This window comes from Capsicum annuum, chromosome 4, assembly GCF_002878395.1.
Source record: "Capsicum annuum cultivar UCD-10X-F1 chromosome 4, UCD10Xv1.1, whole genome shotgun sequence".
Classification (NCBI taxonomy): Eukaryota; Viridiplantae; Streptophyta; class Magnoliopsida; order Solanales; family Solanaceae; genus Capsicum; species Capsicum annuum.
The window spans coordinates 8729101-8754001 of NC_061114.1; the positions used below are offsets into that span (position 1 = coordinate 8729101).

Here is a 24901-nt window from a genome sequence, read left to right on the forward strand (position 1 = left end):
TATGTGTTGTCCTCTAAAGATGTCATTAAAAGATAAGATGTCCATTTGTCTTGTATCAATATGCTAAAAGTAGTAAAGCATGTCAGTTTTTGGTTCATAAATCCAAACATCCGAATATAAATGAAAATACGGTAATTGAATTAGATAATGCTGAATTCTTTAAAAACATTTATCCGTATAAAATTACACATGAATAGTCTAGTAGAGGATCTAAACGACCTCGAGATGAACCAAGTGAGAATGTACATAATGAAGAAAATCCAAGACGTAGTATACATCAAAGAACGTCTACTTCATTTAGATCGGATTTTGTAACATTTCTCTTAGAAAATGAGCCTCAAACATTTAGGGAAGCGATGGCATCTTTGGACTCATCCTTTTGGAAAGAGGTAGTCAATAGTGAGATTGATTCGATCTTAAGCAACCATACATGGGAATTGGTTGATCTTTCTCCAGAAAATAAACCTTTAGGTTCTAAATGGATCTTCAAACGAAAGATGAAAGTGGATGGTACTATTGACAAATACAAGGCAAGACTTATAGTAAAAGGCTTCAAACAAAAAGAAGGTCTTGATTACTTTGATACATGCTCATCAGTAACAAGGATAACATTGATTCGAATGTTAATTGCCTTAGCTGCGGTATATGGTCTTGAAATCCATCAAATGGATGTGAAAATTGCTTTCCTAAATGGAGAATTGGAGGAAGAAATTTACATAGAACAACCTAAGGGTTTTGTAGTTCCAGGGAAGGAGAATAAGGTGCGTAGACTTATTAAGTCATTATATGGACTAAAGCAAGCACCTAAGCAATAGCATGCAAAGTTTGACCAAACCATGTTGGCAAACGGATTCAAGATAAATGAATGTGACAAATGTGTATTTATTAAAGACACACCAAATCACTAATTCATTGTTTGTTTATATGTGGATGATATGTTGATCATCAGTAGAGACATTTCTGACATAAATGCAACAAAATGAATGCTCGAGAGCAAGTTTGATATGAAAGACCTTGGATTTGCAGATGTAATCTTAGGTATAAGAATCCATCGAACTCCACAAGGGTTGGCGTTGTCATAGTCTCATTATATCGAAAAGGTACTTGACAAGTTCAAGTATATGGAATTCGGTATTGCCAAGACTTTATTAGATGCGAGCTTTGCACTTCAAAAGAATGAAGGTGAAAGTGACCTGCAATTGGAGTAAGTAAGAGTATTGGGATGTTTAATGTATATAATGAACTGTACACGACCAGACATAACATGCACTATCAGTAAATTGAGCCGGTACATGAGTAATGCCAACAAAACTCACTGGATGGCAATGAAAAGAGTTTTGGGGTATCTTAAGTACGCTCAAAATTAATCCTAGCATTATAATAAATATCATGCGGAACTTGAAGGATATAGTGATGCAAATTAGATCAATAGATCGAACGAAGTAAAATCCACAAGTGGATATGTATTTACTATCGGTGGAGGAGCAGTTTCTTGGAAATCATCCAAACAGACTTGTATCGCTCGCTCTACAATGGAATCTGAATTTATCGCATTAGATAAAGCCGATGAAAAAGAAGAATGGCTCCAAATTTTCTTGGAAGATATTTCGTATTGGCTCAAGCCAGTGGCACCAGTATGTATACACTGTGATAGCCAAGCGGCAATAGGTAGGGCAGGGAGCATGATTTATAACGGTAAATCTCGTCATATAAGACAAAGATATAATACCGTTAGAGAACTTCTCTCTAATGTAATTATCACTGTATACTATGTAAAGTCAAAGGATAATATGTCGGATCCACTTACAAAAGGCCTATCTAGAGAAGGAGTGAAAAGAACATCTAAGGGAATGGGTTTAAGGCCTAGGACGAGTCAGCATGGCGGTAACTCTACCTAGCAGACTGGAGATCCCAAGAGCTAGGTTCAAGGAGATCAAACAAAGTTGTTTCTGAAAGGTTCAACATTGTCAAATACCCAATCCATTTTCATGATGTAGACAATGTTTAGTAAACTAGGATAAGACTTCAGGTGAAAAGTCTTTTAATGATTATCTAAATTTAGCAGATTTGACCAAATAGTTTAATCTACAAGATTGAACGTTTAGAATCACCTATGTGAGAGAGAAGTGGAAGCCACTTCAAGAAAAATGTTAGTAAAGGCCTATTCTCTAAGCTCTTATGAAAACCGAAACGTGTTCATGGATGAAAAGAATAAAATCGTAAGAACCATAAACGTTAAAAGGTTGGTTGTGTGACATGTGTTGTCTAGGTGTACATTAAAGCTCGACGGTTCAAAGATATCAAATCTACCATTTGACCGAGTGCATCCGATGCATGTTCACTACGGAAAGTTCAAAGGGAAACTCACTTATCCAGATGCAATCAGTCTTTGTTTGATGATCACATACTTGTCCGTAAAAGTTTTATGAAAAATAGTCATTCCCCATTCATGTGGGGGATTGTTGGGTTCATAGAAGTGTGAATGGAAAATGGAGAAAAAATGATGGAGAAGAGGAGACACCAATTTGGAAAGTGTACTCCCAAAATTAGAAAGTTCACTAATTCTCCCACATTAGTGGGAGAAGGGAACTTTGGAGTGTTTATAATGATGAATACTTACTCCACATGATAAGTGACGCAAGAAATAAGAGATGCCTCACGCCATCGCCGTCGTCGTCGTCGCTCGCTTGGCTTCAGCTTCGCCTTCGGATTTGGATTTGGATTTTTCAAATGATCGATCGATGAGATCTATATTTTTGGACAAACTTTATTTGATGAAATCTGATCAATACTCTATTTATATGAATGAAGTAACAGTAACAGATTTAATGTTTCGACAGAACTGATGCACTGTTTCGACTGAACTGATGCGTTGTTTCTGAACTGATGTACTATTTCTTTTTGTCTGAACTGATGCATGTACTGAACTGATCTGTTTTTGTTTCGACTGAACAAATGCAATTCTTCAATGAAGTGATGCACTATTTTGAACAGGTGCACTATTTGGTGAAATGGTATATTGCTTCAGCAAAAATGCTGCAGACATGCATTTTCAGAAACATCACATGACCATTTAAATGAACCAATGCCACCTTTTCGAAGAGGCATCTGCTAGGCTATATAAAACCGCTTTCCTTCACAGTGTTTGATATGAAATTTTCAAAATGAAAACTCTCTTCTTTTCTTTACAAATATTTTGTGTGATCAATCAAAACGTTCTGCGCGTTCGAAGAAACCGCCTATTTGAGGTACCGCTATAGTCGGATTGAAGGCCATTTTATCCTAGGAGGAAGATTCCATAACCTCAGGTACAGTGAGGGAAATTATTCCTTAAGGAAAGTCCGTGAATTCGGACGACTTGGTCTTATTTATTTTTGTTTCATCTATTTTCTGAAAAATAAAATACACCTCTTGGAATGGTCATTTTGATCTTGTGTTGAGGGTATTTGATATTCTTCATTGTGTTCTTGTTTATATACTTGAACTTTAGTTGAAGTTGTTGTTTCTACTATACAGATTTTGTGTACCTATAGAAGGAAGATAACAATAAATACACTATTTTTGAAGGATTCGACACTCACCCGTAGACATTCTTGAAGAGTCCGAGCAACTTAGATTTTAGGGGTTTCAGATTTCACCTTGATGTTCCAAGTTCAAATCTTAAATCACCTAACAAGAATTTTTACTATATCCAGGACTCGAACACGAGATCTATTTCAAACAAAAAATCAACATATATATATACCTATCAATTCTATTATTGAGTTTCAACAAGAACTTTTCATTATCTTCATCATATTGAATTGCTATTTGCCCTTAAACTACCACTCCCTCTCATGTTATTTAAATTTGGTGGTTCCATCTTGAACAAAAATTCGGGAGACGTTCTGTTAGCGCAAGATCGTTATAACCTATGAAGGGTTTTGAATAGAGAAATTTGTTATGAAACAAGACTTAGTTGAATTCAGGAGAACTTCTGCTAGCACAAAATCGTTAATTTGTTATGAAACAAATACTTCTTGAATTAATTACAAATGACTAAGGTCGTCCATATTTATGTACTTGCATGGAAATGATTCTTACATATATCTACAAGAATAATGCAATTTACGTAATTTTATATTCTATAGTTATTCTAGAAGCTATAGAATAACTTCTATAATAAGTATCCAAGATACTATAATAAATCATTCTAGAAGCTTTATACTTGCATAAAAATGGTTTTAGATATATCTATAAAAATTACACAATCTAATAAGTGTGAATATAGAATTTCCAAACTTATCTTTACAATAATTAAGTATCCAAGATACTATATTATATATCATTCTAGAAGTTTTATACTTGCATAGAAATGGTTCAAGATATATCTATAAGAATTTTTTTAATCATGCTAAATTTTTTTCTATTTTGAGATGCATTTTCTTGATTGCATTTGCCTATTATTCTTTAATCTTGATTGACTTATTTCCATATATATTCATATGAATGCATTCAAAGTTTTGCTAAAAGAAATATCACATTGTGAACTTCCTTTTTGAGTCACCTTAACTTATTTCTTTCCAAAATAATAATTAGCCATTTTGATTTTTTTTTTTTTTTTTTTGCAAAAAAAAAAAGGTCATTTAGTGTTACTTTTTCCTAAATGTACCTTTACTATTTCCATGAATGGATTATTAATTAAGGAGAGATAATGGGTATTTTAAACTAATATTGATGTGACTAAGGTTACTAAGTTAGCGTTTAGTCATAGATTTAATTGAAACTTGAAAAAAAAAAATTAAATTTGCTGAATTTGTGTTGAAAAATAGTTTTTGGAACTTGAAGTTGATATTTTGAAAAATATCCATGGGTATTTTGATATGCATTTTACTTGAAATATTTTTGAAGTTTTTTATGTGAAAGTGAAAATAAATTTCATGCAAAAACTAGTCTTAATCAGTTAGTGGAACTAAAAGCTAACCAAATTGCATGAACAAACAAGAATAAAATTAATATATTTTGCATTATAGAGGCATTGTCTTTTACCAAATCTTGACAAATTAATATATTTTGGACTTTGAATATTCTTTGATATCACTAGGAGGATTGGTTTAAGCCTATTGCATAATACCTTTGATATTACTTTTATAGAGAAAATGCACTATTTCCATCGTGAGCTATGAACGAAACTGTTGAGACACACTCCAACTTAAGAGGTCCTATTATTCCTGGATTAATTAAAATCGTATTTTTGACAACTTTAGTGCCTACGTGGCACACTGCGTGAATCAACACATTGAAGGTCCACATAGGCACATGTATGTGCCATGTAGGCACTAAGGTTGCCACAAATACGGTTTTAATTAGTCCAGGGGGTAATAGGCCCCCCTTTAAGTTCGGGTGTGTCTCAACAATTTCGTTTATAGTTCAGGGTGAAAACAGTGCATTTACTCTACTTTATATACTGTTTTACACCACTATATCATTGCGTCGTTATGAGCTACTTGTGCCAAGGGTTTATCGGAGACAACCTCTCTATCTCCACGAGGTAGAGGTACGGTACGGTGTGCGTACACCTTACCCTCCTTGGACCTAAGTTGCACGGACTTTTCATTTGTCGCACCCGCGTCGGATTCGTCAAAAATACACTAATTTTGGCGAATCTGACACGCACCTATTGATATTTTTGACAAGTCTGAGCAACATAGCCCCAGACCCCAAGTGGAATTACAATGTGTTGTTAATTAGGGAAATGTAGGATTCAATGGTCTGAGAGATGCCTGCAAATACTGGCTCTAGAAGAATAAACGACTTACACACGAATTTAACTTATATGCATCGACAGTACAAATATTTGTTACACGACAAGTATATTTCACCCTTGCTGTAGCTGCAGGTTACTTGTAGTTATGTTTTTAGGCTATAGCGTCAACAGTATATAGAAGTTAACACTCTAGACAATCAATCGATATATAGTTGTAACGCGTGTGTTCTTTTTTGTTCGACGAGGAAAAAATAGTCAGTCTTGCTAGCTGCTATATACCCATGCTACAAAACCAGTCACAAAGGTGTTATATATATTTGTTATGTATCAACAGTGATTGTGGTGGGGTCCTTCCCCGGACACTGTGCATAGGTAGCTTTAGTGCACCAGACTGCCCTTTTTTTATGTATCAACAGTGATTGTGATGGGGTCCTTCCCCGGACACTGTGCATAGAGGTAGCTTTAGTGCACCGGGCTGTCCTTTTTTTTTATGTATCAACAGTGACAGGTAAAAGCTAGAGTTTTAGCTCAATTTCTCCTCTCAGTCTTTACAAATAACAACATTTTCATCTAGCAATTCTCTCCTGGTATAAGCATGAACATCGCAGTTTATGCAGCATGCACGTACAAGGCGCTAGCCAGGAATAGTATCAACATGCTGATTGCATGATCGATTGCAGCCTATGGAAAAAAATGGGGAGCCTACTATTACGTCTGAAGATGAAGGTCTGTCTCGATTACTTCAGCCAATTCTTTTGTCAACTTTTCTGCTCTCTCGTCTTGTCCACCAGCGAAAGTATAGACTCTGAACGCGAATTGGAAGGACTTCCAAAGCTGTGTGGCTGATTCTTTTTTGCTCCCTTCCTTTGTTTGTCCGGTTCCTTCTTTTTCCCTTTCCGTTTCTTCTCTCTTTTCCTGATTCGACATTGCAGCATTATATCAAAAAATGTTAACGCGAATACCATGTAAGCAGATTTAGAAAATGTTGATCGACATGTTTATACGAGCATATACATGTTTGTGAAGTTGCTCAAACCTTATCCCTAAACAAATCTACTCTATCTAAATACATACAACACTAAGTCACGAGGACTCTTCACTTTTCATGCCGCACCCATGTCAGATTCTCCAAGAATATACTACTTTTGGAGAATCTGCCACTCAGTCGTAGACATTTTTGAAGAGTCCGAGCAACATAGCAACAACATACCCATTGTGATCCCACAAGTGGGGTCCAGGGAGGGCGGAGTGTACACAGACCTTACCCCTACCGTGGGAGGTAGAGAGGCTGTTTCAAGTAGACACTTGGCTCAAGGAAAAGCATATCAAAGCAGACACCAAGGAAAGCATGGCAAAGAACTTTGAAAAAAAGGAACAGTAAGTACAACAAAATAATGTGATAATCAAAGTACAAGAGATGGTAGATACTTACAGAAATCGAATGACAAGAAGCTACAGGAAAGTTATGTATTTAAAATGCATTTCAATTTATATCATTGTATCATGTAGAGTGATTTTGATTGTACTAACCTTCAGTGCAAGTTCCATACAGTTTGAGGAAACATCCACCATCAATTCTTTGATACGCACAAGGGCGCCAAAGTCAAACTGGATTTGATGTGTTTTTAGTTTCTTGGATTCTTCGTCTTTAGTCCGGTCCAGAGTGTCCACATCTCCTTTTATCTATATGAAAGAACTATTCGTTAGAACTGCTAACGCGAAATCAAGTCGTGGGAAGTTTTGATGAGGTCCAGGGACAGTTTTCTACCTTGTTGAAGTACCTCTCAGCCCTGGCAAGATGTTGGCCGACAGGCGAGGCTGGTTGCCAATTCTGTAAAGTAGAGACTATTGAATCTAATTTGGAATAGAGAGTTGCTGCCGTCCTCAACGCTTCCAACTTCTTACAAGGAAAATCTTCAAATCTTGCTAGGACCTGTAACAAGAAAGTCTTTTAAGGCAACATCCTGAAATGGTTAGTTATGACAGAAATACGAAATGCAGAATGAACCTGAGTTTCGTCTGTTAGTTTCTCGAGTTGGGATTCTACATAATTGTGGAATGTAATGAGCTCAGACATATCTGATGTTTGGAAAGAAGCAATGGCCTTTTTCATCTCCTTGATTAGTTTTGCATGATTTTTAACATCCTCTTCGATTTGTTGGAAATATGCTGATCTGTGAGATATAATTCGTACTTTCTTAAACTCCGTGCCAAGTAAAAACCAAACAAGCAAATTAAATCGGAGGGAGTATTCGAGATTTCAAGAAGAGAAGATTACCTCTTTGTCATCTCGGCTAATGCATCAGCCATTCCTGGTTTATCTCCTTTCAATGCATTAAATTTTCCCTTCCCTCCCTTTTGTTTACCTTGCAAACTAGATCCTTCGACTTTTCCCTTAAGTGATCGATAAAGATCTCCCATTTGGGATGATCTTTTCAGTTTAGTGGCTGTTTTCGTCGATTGTGGATTTTTGGCACCTGCAAAAGTTGGTGGTGGTGGTGGAGGTGCACCTCCCATTTTTGTTTGCATTGGTGGAGGCGGGGCTGGTACTGCCAGTCTTGGTGATTTTGGAGGTGCAGGTCTCTTTCCCCTTGGCGTTGGTGGCGGTGGAGGTTCAGCTACCTTTCCTATTGGCTTCGGTGAAGGGGGTGCTGGTGCTGGTGCTGGTGCTGCTCCATTTGACGCCTTTGGTGGAAGGGGGTGTGGGGTTACCATACCTTTTAATCCTTCGTTAGGTGAACGTGGAGGTGGAGGTGGAGGTAAAGGTGGAGCTGAATGTACTTTCTCCGATTTCTTGGGAGGTGGTGGCGGAGGGCAAGGCACTACTCTAACTTTTGTTGTAATTGGAGGTGGCGGAGGTGGAGGTGGAGGTGGAGGTGTGTTTCCTGATGTAATGCGTGCTGGTGGTGACGATGGTGCTGGTTCCTCATTCTCACACGACGACTCTGGTTGAGGTTCCGGCTGAGGTGGCGTTGGTACTTGTGATCCTACGATCTTTGGTGATAAAATGTTTGGTGAAGGCGGCACTGATGACAGTTCCGTTACATTTGATTGCAACCTAGAAATTGAAGATGGAGGCAAAAGCACGTCAAATGTAACACGCGCTGGAACTGCTTCGCCATTTGATGCATCACCGGTCCAAAATATTCCACCATTCTCCGATGCTTTCTCCAGACTATTCAGTAGAATCTCCGGTAAGTCCATTATTTCATCGGCATTGCTTCCTAGCTGAACCGCATTATTTGAATCTTGATTTCCATTGGGTAACATGTGGAACGAGAGGTGCTTTACCTCGATTGGGTTCTGGTTTCCAACGGCTTGAACCTTGAGCGATAAGAGAAGAGGGGAAGTGATAGACGCCGCTTTTGCATTCTTCTTCGAGGCATTGGTTATTATCTCGGGGAGGACTGAAGTTGGAGAGCTCGAAAGGGATGAATTGTTGCTCGAGAACATCTCCGAAAAATTCTTCTCAAACGCGTCAGATGAAGGACTTGTTTCTCTCGTCCGATCATCCTCATCCTCAGTCTCGTCCTCATCTGTCATCTCTACCATCCGTTCGCTAGCTAACTTGATAATGTCATCGAGCAATGCCAACACTACATAATTAACATAAGTAAATCATTATAACTGCATATCAAAGACAAAAATACAACAACGATAACATACTCAGTGTAATCCGGCCCATAGGTGGGATCTGGAGAGGGTAGAGCGTATGCAGACCTTATCCTACCTTACGAGATATAGGGGCTGTTTCCGATAGACCCTCGGGCTCAAGTAAAAACATATCCATATTCAAAATGCTATCGAAAGCATGGCAAAGTATTCTGAGACAATAGCTAGTAACAGAAATCGACAGACAAGAAACTATACAGAGAGATGATCATACCATACTCAAAATCATTTAGTTTACTGTTCGAGTTCTCTTTGCACATAATCATCCATTCATCGTTGCCTGTCCACAGTTCCCCGATGGATCTCAATATATCACAAAAGCATCGCACTTTCTGAACGAAACAGCGAAAATTTTGGAGTTGTTAGCTCAGTAAGTTGTGATTTTGCTTAAAAACATACTCACATTACCTCATGTATTGATGTTCCATCTATTTTCAACAACGAAAAATTCGGATTGATAGAAGGAAACAGTTTATGTAGATCCCTTAGAGTTGATATCAGCAGCTGTTGAAAAACATGTTCATAACAGAAAAAGTTGGTTAAAAGTGACAGTTCTTGTTATTCCCTTAAGTGAGTGAATCGACTGTATGTTGCTCGGAATCTTCAAAAATTTTGACGGGTGCATGTCAGATCCTCTAAAGATAGTTTTCTATTTGGAGGAAAACCAGAAATTTCGTTAAGGGTGTTAAGGATTTATAAAAAGTGATTTTTGAGACCCCAAGGATGTCATGTAGCGATACATATGAAGTGGTGCTAAGAATCAGTGGCGGAGCCAGAAATTTTGTTAACGAATGTCACAAAGTAACGAAAGTCACAAAGGTGTCAGCATAAAGTGGCTCCGTCACTGTTGAGAACCATAAGGTCTCGGGTTCAAATCCCAGTAGAGACAAAAAATACTGGGTGATTTCTTCGCATTTATCCTAGCCTTGAGTTACCTGGTACCTGTCGGTAGGTGGTAGTATCCCATGAAATTAGTCGAGGTGCACCCAAGCTAAGCCCAGATACCACGGTTATCCAAAAAAAGGGACCTATATAATATGATCTTTCGATGAAAACACGTTCAACTGACCACCCTTCACTCTATGCTTCAACATTTTTGGATAGTCCGAGCAACATAACTGAGCGATTTAACTAGTATTCGTATATATACATACCTCATTTGCAGATTCAGAGCCATCACAAGGAGTAAGATCAAACAATATTCTCAATGTGATGATCTTGTTTTTTATACCTGTCATTATTCTAAAGTTACTAGCCACCCCACATGAATTGTGAAAAGTTGGACTTGTTGCTATTGCCATTCTGGGACTTTTTGGTGCTGTTTTCACCCTATTTGGACTCTGCAATCTTGGACTTGGTGTTTTCGTTCCACATGAGTAGCGCGATTTGGAACCTTTCGATGATTTTGATCTTCTTGGTATCAACATTGAAGGTATTTTCGCTATTACTCTAGTATGTAATCTCCTACTTTTACGCATATCTTCTTCCTGTAAAAACGATAAAGTTAGCTACTGTTAGTAATGGCGTTACAACAGGAGAGATTCATCGATATATCAAAAATAAATTTGATATGTTAAGGGAACCATGGTGCATAAAGCTTCTGCTATGTGCGAACATTGGATCTATTGTACGTATTTGTTAAGGTTCGTCATAGATCAATGTATATGTTAAGGGAAGCTCGGTGCATAAAGCTTCTGTTATGTGAGAAGATGAGCCTAAAAACTTCGCCCCCGCACCCGCAACAGGATTGGTGGTGGGCTCCGGAATCGGGTCTACCACCACAGACCCCACAAGAAATCTTAAACAACGGCCGAATCAACAAAATTCGGGTCACAAACTCTGACAGATGAAAAAAAGCACCCATGAAACTAAGAAGATATCTGGGTGCTTTGATTTTCAAATAAAATATTATTTCCCTTATCAACATATAGTTTAAACAAAAAGATTTCCAAAGAGGTCCTTCAACATATACTTATATTGTGCGCAGCCTTACCATGTTTCCACAACTTGTATATGAATAAATATAGACGAAAAAAAAATACCTTTAACGGGGAAGACTTTTTGCGAAAAATGAAAGGAACGACACCACAAAATACCCCACTCGCCATTTTCAACGAATAATAACAAGTTACTTTTTCGCGAAAAGACTTTTGAAGAGAAATTTAGGAAGAAGAACAACAAAAAAAGATTTTTTAAAAAAGTTTTTCAAATTTCTATTAACCAAAATTTATGTTTTGGTAAAAGAAATTTTAATTAAAGATGTTTTTTGGGAAATTGATGAAAAAAAACAAAGAATTTTTTCCCTTTAGGCTATTGAGAAAATTTGGCTAAACCAAAATCATCTTCATGAGGACAAAAGACTTTCGTTTCTTTCTCTCTTTCGTTTCCAAAGGAGAAAGAGAAAAGAAAGAAAGAAAATAAAGTTAATTAATTATGTGATTCCAACCATTAAATTTATGGGTTTAGTGATTTTTTATATAATTAATAATAAATTATATAAATGGATATTAATATTTATTATTAGTATTAAATTAAAAAATTATTTGTTCAAATGACATTAGGTGGAGCAGAATCAGGAAAGTCGAATCACTTTATAATGATAAATTGATTCATTTTGTAAGTTTGTAATTATGGATAGTTCCTACAATGGATCGGATTAATTAAATATGTCTATTTTTACTTTCAGAGAATCTTATCCTTTAAAACCTCAATTATTTTCAAAAAGAACTTGACAATTATAAAAAAATATTATTACAAAAGACGATTATTATAAAATAATTCAGACGGCACAAAAGTTCATATTGTACATATATGATACATAAGTGTGAATATAGAATTTCCAAACTTATCTTTAAAATAATTAAGTATCCAAGATACTATATATATAATATATCATTCTAGAAGTTTTTTACTTGCATAGAAATAGTTCAAGATATATCTATAAGAATTTTTTTAATTATATTAACAAAAAAAATTCTATTTTGAGATGCATTTTCTTGATTGCATTTGCCTATTATTCTTTAATCTTGATTGACTTATTTCCATATATATATTCATATGAATGCATTCAAACTTCAAAGTTTTGCTAAAAGAAATATCACATTATGAACTTCCTTTTTGTGTCACCTTAACTTATTTCTTTCCAAAATAATAATTAGCCATTTCGAATTTTTATTTATATTTTTGCAAAAAAGAAATCATTTAGTATTACTTTTTCCTAAATCTACCTTTACTATTTCCATGAATGGATTATTAATTAAGAAGAGATAATGGGTAATTTAAACTAATATTCATGTGACTAAGGTTACTAAGTTATCGTTTGGTCATAGATTTAATTGAAACTTGAAAAAAATAAAATTAAAGTTGCTGAATTTGTGTTGAAAAATAGTTTTTGGAACTTGAAGTTGAACATGTTTTGATATGCATTTTACTTGAAATATTTTTGAAGTTTTTTGTGTGAAAGTGAAAATAAATTTCATGCAAAAACTAGTCTTAATCAGTTAGTGGAACTAAAAGCTGACCAAATTGCATGAACAAACAAGAATAAAATTAATATATCTTGCATTATAGAGGCTTTTACCAAATTTTGACAAATTAATATATTTTGGACTTTGAATATTCTTTGATATCACTAGGAGGATTGGTTTAATCCTATTGCATAATACCTTTGATATTACTTTTACAGAGAAAATGCACTATTTCCATCGTGAGCTATAAACGAAACTGTTGAGACACACTCCAACTTAAGAGGTCCTATTATTCCTGGATTAATTAAAATCATATTTTTGGCAACTTTAGTGCCTACGTGGCACACTGCGTGAATCAACACATTGAAGGTCCACGTAGGCACATGTATGTGCCATGTAGGCACTAAGGTTGCCACAAATACGGTTTTAATTAGTCCAGGGGGTAATAGGCCCCCCTTTAAGTTCGGGTGTGTCTCAACAATTTCGTTTATAGTTCAGGGTGAAAACAGTGCATTTACTCTACTTTATATACTGTTTTACACCACTATATCATTGCGTCGTTATGAGCTACTTGTGCCAAGGGTTTATCGGAGACAACCTCTCTATCTCCACGAGGTAGAGGTACGGTACGGTGTGCGTACACCTTACCCTCCTTGGACCTAAGTTGCACGGACTTTTCATTTGTCGCACCCGCGTCGGATTCGTCAAAAATACACTAATTTTGGCGAATCTGACACGCACCTATTGATATTTTTGACAAGTCTGAGCAACATAGCCCCAGACCCCAAGTGGAATTACAATGTGTTGTTAATTAGGGAAATGTAGGATTCAATGGTCTGAGAGATGCCTGCAAATACTGGCTCTAGAAGAATAAACGACTTACATACGAATATAACTTATATGCATGGACAGTACAAATATTTGTTACACGACAAGTATATTTCACCCTTGCTGTAGCTGCAGGTTACTTGTAGTTATGTTTTAAGGCTATAGCGTCAACAGTATATAGAAGTTAACACTCTAGACAATCAATCGATATATAGTTGTAACGCGTGTGTTCTTTTTTGTTCGACGAGGAAAAAATAGTCAGTCTTGCTAGCTGCTATATACCCATGCTACAAAACCAGTCACAAAGGTGTTATATATATTTGTTATGTATCAACAGTGATTGTGGTGGGGTCCTTCCCCGGACACTGTGCATAGGTAGCTTTAGTGCACCAGACTGCCCTTTTTTTATGTATCAACAGTGATTGTGATGGGGTCCTTCCCCGGACACTGTGCATAGAGGTAGCTTTAGTGCACCGGGCTGTCCTTTTTTTTTATGTATCAACAGTGACAGGTAAAAGCTAGAGTTTTAGCTCAATTTCTCCTCTCAGTCTTTACAAATAACAACATTTTCATCTAGCAATTCTCTCCTGGTATAAGCATGAACATCGCAGTTTATGCAGCATGCACGTACAAGGCGCTAGCCAGGAATAGTATCAACATGCTGATTGCATGATCGATTGCAGCCTATGGAAAAAAATGGGGAGCCTACTATTACGTCTGAAGATGAAGGTCTGTCTCGATTACTTCAGCCAATTCTTTTGTCAACTTTTCTGCTCTCTCGTCTTGTCCACCAGCGAAAGTATAGACTCTGAACGCGAATTGGAAGGCCTTCCAAAGCTGTGTGGCTGATTCTTTTTTGCTCCCTTCCTTTGTTTGTCCGGTTCCTTCTTTTTCCCTTTCCGTTTCTTCTCTCTTTTCCTGATTCGACATTGCAGCATTATATCAAAAAAAATGACTCTTATAAAATAATTCAGACGACACAAAAGTTCATATTGTACGTGATACAAAATTCGCAACCTTAATTTGTACTTGTCTACAGAGATCTCAACGGGACAGGACGGAGCGGGCACTACAATTTCAGATCGCCTCGCATAAGCTTAAACTCCCCCCTTCTGTTCCAGACTCGTCTCGTCCTATTCAATTTTAACCCTATTACAATTTCAAATCGCTTCGCATAAGCTTAAACTCGCCCTGTCTGTTCCAAACTCGCCCCGTCCTATTGCCATCCCTATTTTTCCTTTGATAGAATCCTATCTTTGAAGGACTCAAAATTCAATCCTTTCTCCAAATAAACAATATTAGAGGGGTCAAATGGTCCTTTTATTCTGTCTATACATTTGATCACTGCCCTTGCTGGTAACACACTTTTTGATGGATCTGAACTTGTTCTATAACTCAAGCATGATGAAAAACCCTGAAAAAAAAAATTATAGCATAATTAATCAAATATCCATGGACAAAATTGTAAAAAAATACTTGTTATATATGGTCTGACCTTTCTATAACAATCATTCTTTATATAATTTTTTTTTTTATTTCTCATCCGGTGTCCAATGTTCGGTACCCGCATTAGAGCCCCGACTAATCTGGATCGTGCGTTGCAGGGCCCATTAAGGTGGCATCCCTCCCAACAGAGTTTTCTCCATAACCAGGGCCAAACCTTCGATCTCTGATTAAGGGTGGAACAGCCCCATCCATTGTACCACAACCTATTTTGGTCTCTATATAATATGTTATTATATATAGAGTAAAGTATCTAGTATCCTCCTGAACTATGACCAAATTTGCTACGACACACTCCATCTTCACGGGGATTCTATTATCCCCGAACTAAATTTTAGCGTATTTTTGTCATCCCCTTTAGCTGACGTAGCACCTTTTTAGCTAACGTGGAATATTTGATGTGGGGCCCTATTTTTATGTAATAAAGGTGTCACATCAACACAAAAGGGTGAGAAAAATATGTTAAAATTGAGTTCAGGAAAGTAATAGGACCCCTGTAAAGTTAGAGTGTGTCGTAGCAATTTTAATCATAGTTCGGAGGAGTACTGGATGCTTATCTCTATATATAAAGGCTAAATTTTCTTTGAAGTCGATTTTCATGTTATGTTATATTACTTTTCTATAACATCATTTTGCTACAATAGGTATTTTATAAAGAGATTTGACTGTACATATATGGAAGAACAACACTTTTGGTCATCTGGTTATTGTTAATTCTGATAACATTTAACTCTCAATTAACTAAAGGAAAAATTACAAAAAGTAGCATACTTAAGATTATAATTACAATAAATAGTAACACTTTTATAAAATTACGGTTTATAGCAAGAATAACATTATTTTACTCATTAACTAGGCAAATGCATATTTTACTCTCACTACTTACACCTTACTATTTTCACTCCACTATTCCCTCAAATATAGTCATATCTTTTATCCTCTCTTTTTTTCATCTTATTTTTTTATCATTTTATTTTATTTGCATTTTTTTATTTTCACTTTATTTTCTCTCTTTTATTTCTCTTCTTTTTTTCCTTTTTCCTTTTTTTTTTATTTTTTTTCTTTTTTTCATATTTGAAAATAATTAACCTCATAATCTTCAAGATTTCAATATAAAACATTATTACTGTATTTCACTCTCTTATATCTCTATTTCTTGGTAGTTTTTTTTCATCTTATATTTTTATCATTTTATTTTTTATTTTGATTTATTTTTCTTTTCACTTTATTTTCTCTCTTCTATTTCTCTTTTTTTTTCCTTTTTCGTTTTCTTTTTTTTTCCTTTCTCATATCCTTTTATTTTTTTCTATTTTCGTTTTGTTCTTCATTTTTCTATTTGATTTTGCTTTTCTTTTATTTTATTTTTACACTTCTATTTCTCTTTCTTCCTTTTTTTTTCTTTTTCACTTCTCTTTTTTTCTTTTTTTTCTTTTTTTCTTTTTCTTTTTTTTTTTTTTTACTCTTCTATCTCTAATTTTTATTTTGAAAAGACAAATATGTATATCACACACATATTCAAAAATACATACAAAATACATAGCCATACAGATTTGAATATGTATTTCAGTACAAAACATACATATGCATTTACGAAATACATATCATATTCATATTAAACAGTAACAAACATAACTATACTGTATATCTTCATATGTATTTGCGAAATACAAAGGTGACTCATATAAAATAAGAATATACATATGGATCAGGTATGTATTCTGCTAATACATATGCAGAGCTATATGTATTTTATACAGTGTTGGATTTGTCTTTGAACTATACATACTATGTCATTTTAGAGGGTAACATATGTACTTATTTATTTTCTTTTACTATTTAAGATATGTATCATGTATTTTCTTATTACCTATATGTATATGTATATAATTGTCAGTTTTGTAATAGATATTTTGTGTCCTATATGTTTATATATACATGTGAGCCAGATATGTATTTCTGCAAATACATATGCAGATATGTATGTATGTTTTTTACCGTAAATACATATGTAGATCTGTATATATATTTTTTGAATATATATATATGATATAAATATTTGTCTTTTAAAAATAAAAGATAGAGATAGAAGAGTTAAAAAAAAAAAAGAAAAAACAAAACAAAAAAATAAAAATTCAAATAAAAAGTGAAAAGGAAAAAAAAAAAAGAAGAAAGAGAAATAGAAACTAGAAATAGAAGTGTAAAAACAAAAGCGAAAAAAAAATTTAAAACGAAAAGACGAAGAAACCGAAAAAAAATATGAGAAAAGAAATAAATAAATAAATAAGTAAAACGAAAAAGGAAAAAAAGAAGAGACGTAGAAGAGAGAAAATAAAGTGGATAGAAAAAATGGAAAAGAAAAAGAAATTAAAATTAAAAAAAAAAAGATTAAAAAATGAAAAAAAAAAAAATAACAAGAAAAAATAGTTAGAGATATAAAAGAATGATATTTTAAAATTTTGAAGATCATGTAAATAATAATCTTTCATATTTGAGTTTGATTTGGAAAAGGAATCTACTAATTTAAATAAGAGTAATTTACGAAAATTTAATTAAATGAGATAATTATTCCTTATTTAACTCAACTAATTTGAGTAAAACAAGGGCAGTAAATGTTGTTATATATGTATTTGTGTAGCAATAGTTTACTTAAATACAAAATACAATTTGCTATTTTTCGTAATTATGAAATCGTTGCTATAAAAGTTGCAATTAAGGCTCTATAATTGTTATTTCTGAAATTTTCCCACTACTAAAAGTATGAGACTTTGGTCCCTTTACGTAGAAAACATGTTATATTTGGGCTATTTAATTTCTTTAAGTGGGACATTTCTGAAGGTATATTACCTTCAAATATGGAATAACAATTCAAATTTGACATAACGCATGGGTAATTAAATGGTGAAACGATAAATAAATCTGAAAATTGTGAATATTCACAAAGTAAATGGATCGAAATTATGCATCTCAAGTGATCAAAGATTATACTCTTAATCAAATATCACGAGGAATAAAATTAAAATGAACAATAATTGACCGACCAAAAATGTTATTTATCATATACAGTCAAACCTTTCTGCAACAACGTCGTTCATTCATCTATTATTCTGACAGAATTGCAACAACGTCGTTCATTCATCTATTATTCTGACAGAATTTATTATAGAGAACAAATAATATAACATAACATTGAAATTGGTTTTTTAAAAAAATATATATAAAAAAAGATTTACCTTAAAGATTAGAACTTCCACTTCTTCCTCATCCACAATAGCTTTCACAAGAAGAGCTTCATTTCTCATAGATTGACTATAAAATTCTAACATTGCTAATTCAACATTGTTATTATTATTATCTTCATCTTCTTCTTCATTATCGTTATCGTATATAACTCTTCTCCTAGCACGACAAAATACGGATACCAGAATCTGTCTGGTGCTCGATTTATCAGTTGTGATAAAGGAGGAGGGTTGCGATAAGCTGACAATAGTTGGAATTGAGTTGTAATTATGTCTAGGGAAATAGTGAGGCAAATTAAAAGATAAGGTAAGCATTGTGAAATTGTATGTTTCAAAACATTATGTTAGCCAAAAGGATAATATTGTACAAAAGGATGAGGTCCAAATTGGACCACAATTTATTATAAGGGTTGAGTTGTAAAATTAGAAATTTTTAGTGTCAGTTTTTAAGTTTTAACCTTGCTAAAAAAGTTTTATAAAAATAATTTTGAGTAAAATATTTATTTGCTACGACACACTTCAACTTTACGGGTGTCTTATTATCCCCTGAATAAAATTTTAGCGTATTTTTATAAACCCTTTTAGCTGACGTGACACCTTTTGTCACCCTTTTTAGCCGACGTGACACCTTTGATGTAGGTCTCATTTGATGTAATAAAATGTCACTTCAGCACAAAAGGATGACAATAACACGCTAATATTGAGTTCGGAGGTAATACAACTCTTGTGAAATTAAAGTGTGTCGTAGCAATTTTAATCATAGTTCAGAGTTTTATTGGATGCTTATCTCTTTCTCTTTTGAAGGTAAGGCGAATTTTGGAGAACACGGGTGGTACTTTTTTAGTTCGAGAGAAAGAAAGTATCCAAAAGGGGTTGGGCCGAATTGAATAGCGACTTCTGGATATTGGAAGGCTATATCGAAACAGACAAGCCAATATATACATGTCATGTCACTTAAAAAATTGGGTGATGCATGAATATAGAATTGTTGATAACAATTCTTTATTAAAAAAAATTAAGAAATGCTCTTTGTGGGTATGGTAACATTTCTCATTAATTGATCATAAAATACAAAAGATAGGAAAAAATATTATAACCATAGACTAAAATATTCACCATCATCTTATTTTAGTCCAAAATTTACTAGTTCAATTAAGTTAAAATCAAATAAAATTGATCATAAATAGTCACTTTTTAGTCTTTGTAATTAAAAAAGGGTCATTATTGTGGAGTTTTAAATTGCACTTATGAAATCTGAAATGTCAGCACAACGTCGAAAAGTGATCAGTAGATACTATTTCATCTCCAAAATCACTCCTCGTAGGCCTATTATTAGACTATGTATGCATTTTATATCTATAACTATGAGTAAAATCAAAATTTTCGACAGATTTTTCATCAGAAATCGTTCATAATTGTATTCATTGCAAACTATTTCTGATGGACTCATCATCTAAAATTCATCAAAAACTTTAATTTTTTTTTTTACAAGTGTTATAAAGATCTTATAGTAGTCGAAGGTAGTGTGTTTGTTTGATTGAATTTAATCTTATTTAACCATAAGGCCTATTAATTTAAAGACTTTATCAATAAGTGTACAACTTAGAAAAATAAGTAGATATTAGTCTTGCTGGTTCAACAATAAAGTTTAGATAAGCTCTATTAGCCTATTAAGGCGAATGCATATAGTGAATGTAGCTTTTCTTTTGAAGTTTTAAAGTTTTTTTTTTTTTTTTTTGAGAAAATGGTCTATTTTCATTTTGAACTATACACGAAAAGGCTGAGACACATCCGAACTTTAGGAGGGTCCTATTACCCCCTGGACTAATTAAAACCGTATTTTTGACAGCCTTAGTGCCTACGTGGCACAACACACTGAAGGGTCCGTATAGGCACACCTGTGTGCCACGTAGGCACTAAGGCTGTCAAAAATATGATTTTAATTAGTCCAGGGGATGATAGGACCCTCCTAAGATTCGGTTATGTCTCAGTCTTTCTGCATATAGTTCAAGGTGAAAATAGAACATTTTCCTTTTTTTTTTTTTTTTTTTTTAGCAGGCTGATTGGGTATTATGTCGAATTTACAAGAAAAATAGTTCATATAAGGTAATAGAAATGGACAAGGAGGACTATACTACAACAAGAAGTTCAATTACTTCAACATTGCAAACCACATCAATGAATTTTTTTCAACCAAAATAACTGATGGAGCTTTGAGAGGATCCAATTTTGATGAACTTCTTGGAAATAATAATTATTTCTCATCTGGGCGATTAAACGGGCGAAACGGCACGAATGAGCCGTTTTCGGGCCAAATCAGTGGGTGTTAGACCATAGTTCCGAGGATGTGCCTTGGCCCAGCGGAGTTTTGGGCTGAAAATCGACAGGCGGCCCTCCTCTGGCTGAGGAGCGAATGAGTGTGGGGTGTAGGCATCAGCAGGGACATCTGGGTGGTCAAACGAATGAAACGGTGCGAACGGGCCATTTTCGAGTCAAATCGATGGGTGTTAGACCATGATTTCAGGGGTGGACCCGAGGTCCGACAGAATTTTGGGCCTAAAATCGACCGACGGCCCCCCGGCTGGCTGAGAAGTGGGTGAGTGTGGACCGACGGGATCGACGAGGCCATCTGAGTGGTCAAATTGGAAATAATGGAGCTTTATCAAGTTCACAAGTTGATAATTATATGGCTATTAATGGTAAAAATAAAAATATTGGAAATTTAGGTTCATTTCTTTCAATGCTCAATGAAATTTCACCAAGAAGTTCACATATCGCTTCTTGGTTTATTGGCTAAACATAGGGTTTTAACAAATTGAGATTTATTTCAATTGTTTTAATTAAAGTATATGACGTTTTTATCATAAGGGACACATTCAAGATTTAAATTTTATGAGTTTGAGATACTGGATTCATTGACCATTTGAGTCATCGAGAGATTCAAAAGTTAATATTTGATGACTAAAACTGCTAGATTCGACTGCATCTGTACTTAGCTTTGTCAGCTTGTACATCGATCTCTGATTTTAGGGTTTCGAGGCGTTTAATCCTAGAAGTGCTAGAACTCTGGTGATCGATGGGTACACGTTATTGGAATACACTTGATATGGATTGAACATATACTCATTATACGGAGGAGAGTCGTACCCCACAGGATGTGATCTATACATTGTATCCTAATAAAAACATTAGTAACGGCTTTCGCGCTTTGAACTTGTGATCTATTTCAGTTACATGAATTAAATAGTGTGGCTATTTGTGAATTTTATACCATTATTTTGTCTATTGTATTCATTAGTGATACATAAATAGCAAGCCCATATATCAATACCTTCCTAGCCCAAGAAGAAAAAAGCCCAATAGTAGAACATACCAAGAAGAGTGGTGGGCATATACGATAGTTCGTATTGAGCGAAAAACCCAATAAATCTTCGTTGAATGTATTATATATCTCGACAGATTCAAAATTAAAAAAAAAATATATCGGGGGCTAATTATGTACGAAAAAAATATATTTTCGCTAAATGTATCGGGAGCTAATTATGTATCTCGACAGACCCAAAATCGAAATTTTTAATAATTATGCAAACTTTTGAAATTTCCTGTAATTAAACTTCAAACTGTCGGGATCTATGTTGTTTGCACAAATTTAAAATCTAATTTGTAGTCTGAAAATTCAAAAAAAAAAAATAAAAAAAAATAGGGTTTCGACATAAATTTCAGTTTTACCCCAAGTATGCCTAGCCCTATCCACAACACAACAATAAAAAAATTGCTAGCAAGAGATTTGAGATTACTTATATTCATACGGCTCATTTCATGTGGTACCTTTTAAATTTCGATGACGAAACCAGTTACTATAATTTATAGAATTTCACTCTTAACTATAATATGAGCAATATAGCCAAGATTTAACAAATTTAAGATAGGAAAACATGTAAATCAAGATAAATATGTTTTTAATTTTTCATTTATTTAATGCTACTGGATTTGTTGTTGTTGTTAATGCTACGATATAATTTTAAACATTTTAATAGTGTCTTTAATTAGATGAAGAGATAAATTTTGGCAAGCAAAAATGAATTTGATTGATAGAACTTAACAATTATATATTTACTTATTTAATATGGATCCAAATTGACCTACAACAACAACCCTTATGCAATTTCCTTTGACTTTAATTAAAAAAAAAAAAAAGGAATTTGAAGTTAAAATTAGAAAAATGAAATTTTACTTTGCAAAAAAAGTAAGTGATACTTTTGAAATAAACAATAGTAATGTATAGTAAACATTTATTTAAAATAATCTCTAAACATTAACCCCACATCCCTATCTCAAATTATTTCTTATATTTTTCTTTTTAAAAATATATTTTTTATCGTATTGATATGAGATAAATTGTAATTTATACTATCGTATACTGTAATTAATATAATTTAATTCTAAAAAATAATCTAATTAATTCTCAAAAAGTGAAACATGACATATAATATGAAACAACACGAATATTCAAATATTTGAAAATTTGAAACCAAATCGAATTTGAAGTACAACTCAAAAGCAAAATTGTATTTAGCCACTATATATGTTGTGCAACACGAGATTTAAGTGTAATAAATTTTATCTTATCCATATATAAAAGTCATTCTTTGACTAATAATATTTTCTCTATTTATTTTCATTTGTTCACTATATTAAAAAAAAATAAAAAATTATATAATCTGAAAAATCAAAAGATAATTTACTATTTTATACTTCTTTTATCCGTATTATCAAGTATTAGTGTACTACTATTCATTTTTTCCAATATTTAAATTATAATAATTAAAAGTAATATAATAAAATTATTATTTTATTTATTAATTTCTAATGAATATGCCAATATTAAATATGAACGAAACTCAAAGTGGGTAATTGATTAGGACATAAAGTTAAAAGTCTAATCATTTTAGTACCAATAGTTAAAAGGCGTTGTATCTAAAAATCAACCTTATTAGACAAACTAGCCATCATTTGACAACTTATCAACTTTATAGAAATTATTTGTTGTCAAAATCTCCTTATTATATTTTTAACAACCTATATGTCAATTCTTGTTGACTTTATTAATTATGACAGAATATATATGTGATTAGGACATTGCTAATCATCCATAAGACTGGTCGAGTTGGTTGAACAGAAGATTTATCAAATATGAACTGATACCATAGACACGTTGAAAGCGAAAGTCCATTTGGTAGTCGTCACAAATCAATGTTTTTTTCTTATAGTAATATATAAATTTCAACCTAATTAATGTGTTGTGTAACACGAGTTTTTTTGTATATACTTAACCTATAATTAAATTGTTCTTTGTAACCTCTAAAATTGACAATTGATCAAGCCATAAAAATTAATGTCTTCATTTTATTTTTTGAGACAACATTGGTATACAAAAATTATAAAATTATAAATCCAATTAAAATAGAAATTGCCTTCTATTTATCACTTCAGATTAGGTATAATTATATAAGAAATATAGTTTAAAGTTTATTAGCTAGCCAAAAAAATATATAAGAAATGTATAAAAAATGATTTAGGATATAAAAAAGCGCCCTCGAAACCAAGAAGATAGCTGAGGGATTTGGTTTACAGGCGAAACGTTAAAACTTTGAGTATCAATATTTGTGTTCGAACTTTCGAGACATCCACGACCCCTAAATCTTCAATCTGCCACTGGTCCATATTATTCACAAGAGCTTATTTAAACTTGCAATTTTTTGAGAGTTTATTTAAAGTACCATTAAATTCTTTTTTCGAATTTTCTATTTTAAATTTGAAATTAAAATAATGAATCAGATTATATAATATACACTTATTAGAAATAATTGGTCTACATATTATTCAAATATTTGAAAACAAATCTATTTGAAGAATAAGTTTGAAGCAAAGTTGTATTTAACCACCACTTTCCATTGTGTCGTGTAACACGAGGTTCTAAGTAAAACCATCTACGTTTGAATCTGAATGCGTGTTTGAATCTGAATGCGTATTTGAATAGTGAAATATGCATTGAAATTTAAATACCAAAATATGAATATATATATATATATATATCAAGATGTTGTATTAAGATTTGAATAGTAATGCTTAGTTAAGATAGTTTGTTTTTCAAAAATCTTGAAAATAAGCCTGATGGAACTCGAAACTAAAATAAGACATAAAATAAAAAAAAGTGATCAAAATTGGCCACATATTTAAAAAGTTATCAAAATAGGCTAAACTTAATAATTTATTACGTTTTTCATGTTTTTTTTAACGGTCAACTAACGGAGTTGACTTTTTATTAAACGTAATAAATTATTACGTTTTATATATTTATTTGTAAAACGTAATAATTTATTACGTTTTTTCAGAAAAATATGTAAAATGTAAGAAATTCTTATGTTTTACACGAAGTTCAAAATAAT

The 24901-nt window shown here is 33.3% G+C and overlaps 2 protein-coding genes across 5 annotated transcripts; both read right to left on the reverse strand.

The window, feature by feature from the left end:
- Window positions 1-6022: 6022 nt before the first annotated feature.
- On the reverse strand, window positions 6023-11853 carry LOC107869195 (uncharacterized protein At4g04980). 2 transcript variants are annotated; one of them, XM_047410649.1, is made up of 9 exons: window positions 11461-11853; window positions 10573-10905; window positions 9827-9922; window positions 9633-9750; window positions 8025-9342; window positions 7755-7920; window positions 7515-7679; window positions 7277-7429; window positions 6023-6661 (listed from the first exon to the last, which is right to left on the reverse strand). In XM_047410649.1, the coding sequence occupies exons 1-9, from the start codon at window positions 11524-11526 to the stop codon at window positions 6455-6457; spliced, it is 2622 nt and encodes an 873-aa protein (XP_047266605.1). In that variant the 5' UTR covers window positions 11527-11853; the 3' UTR covers window positions 6023-6454. The 2 variants fall into 2 exon arrangements, with proteins under 2 accessions (XP_047266605.1, XP_047266606.1); XM_047410650.1 differs by lacking the exon at window positions 11461-11853 and adding an exon at window positions 11002-11312.
- Window positions 11854-13992: 2139 nt separating this feature from the next.
- Window positions 13993-18842, reverse strand: LOC107868333. 3 transcript variants are annotated; one of them, XR_007054393.1, is made up of 3 exons: window positions 18447-18823; window positions 14731-15127; window positions 13993-14631 (listed from the first exon to the last, which is right to left on the reverse strand). XR_007054393.1 is itself a non-coding variant. In XM_047410651.1 (2 exons), exons 1-2 carry the CDS (start codon window positions 18765-18767, stop codon window positions 14425-14427), a joined length of 528 nt encoding a protein of 175 aa, XP_047266607.1. In that variant the 5' UTR covers window positions 18768-18804; the 3' UTR covers window positions 13993-14424. The 3 variants fall into 3 exon arrangements, 2 of the variants coding, with proteins under 2 accessions (XP_047266607.1, XP_016570487.1); XM_047410651.1 differs by lacking the exon at window positions 14731-15127 and having other exon boundaries at window positions 18447-18804; XM_016715001.2 differs by lacking the exon at window positions 13993-14631 and having other exon boundaries at window positions 14656-15127; window positions 18447-18842.
- Window positions 18843-24901: the final 6059 nt, after the last annotated feature.

What these genes read in the sequence shown, in the direction of transcription:
- LOC107869195 (XM_047410649.1), bottom strand. Translation starts at nt 11,526, where the DNA reads ATGGCGAGTGGGGTATTTTGTGGTGTCGTTCCTTTCATTTTTCGCAAA. An exon ending in AAAAGTCTTCCCCGTTAAAG is followed by an intron (nt 10,906 to 11,460) that starts GTATTTTTTTTT and finishes TCGTTTTTACAG; the next exon opens with GAAGAAGATATGCGTAAAAG. An exon ending in GCTCTGAATCTGCAAATGAG is followed by an intron (nt 9,923 to 10,572) that starts GTATGTATATAT and finishes GTTTTTCAACAG; the next exon opens with CTGCTGATATCAACTCTAAG.
- LOC107868333 (XM_047410651.1), bottom strand. Translation starts at nt 18,767, where the DNA reads ATGCTTACCTTATCTTTTAATTTGCCTCACTATTTCCCTAGACATAAT. An exon ending in TGGAAGTTCTAATCTTTAAG is followed by an intron (nt 14,632 to 18,446) that starts GTAAATCTTTTT and finishes ATGTCGAATCAG; the next exon opens with GAAAAGAGAGAAGAAACGGA.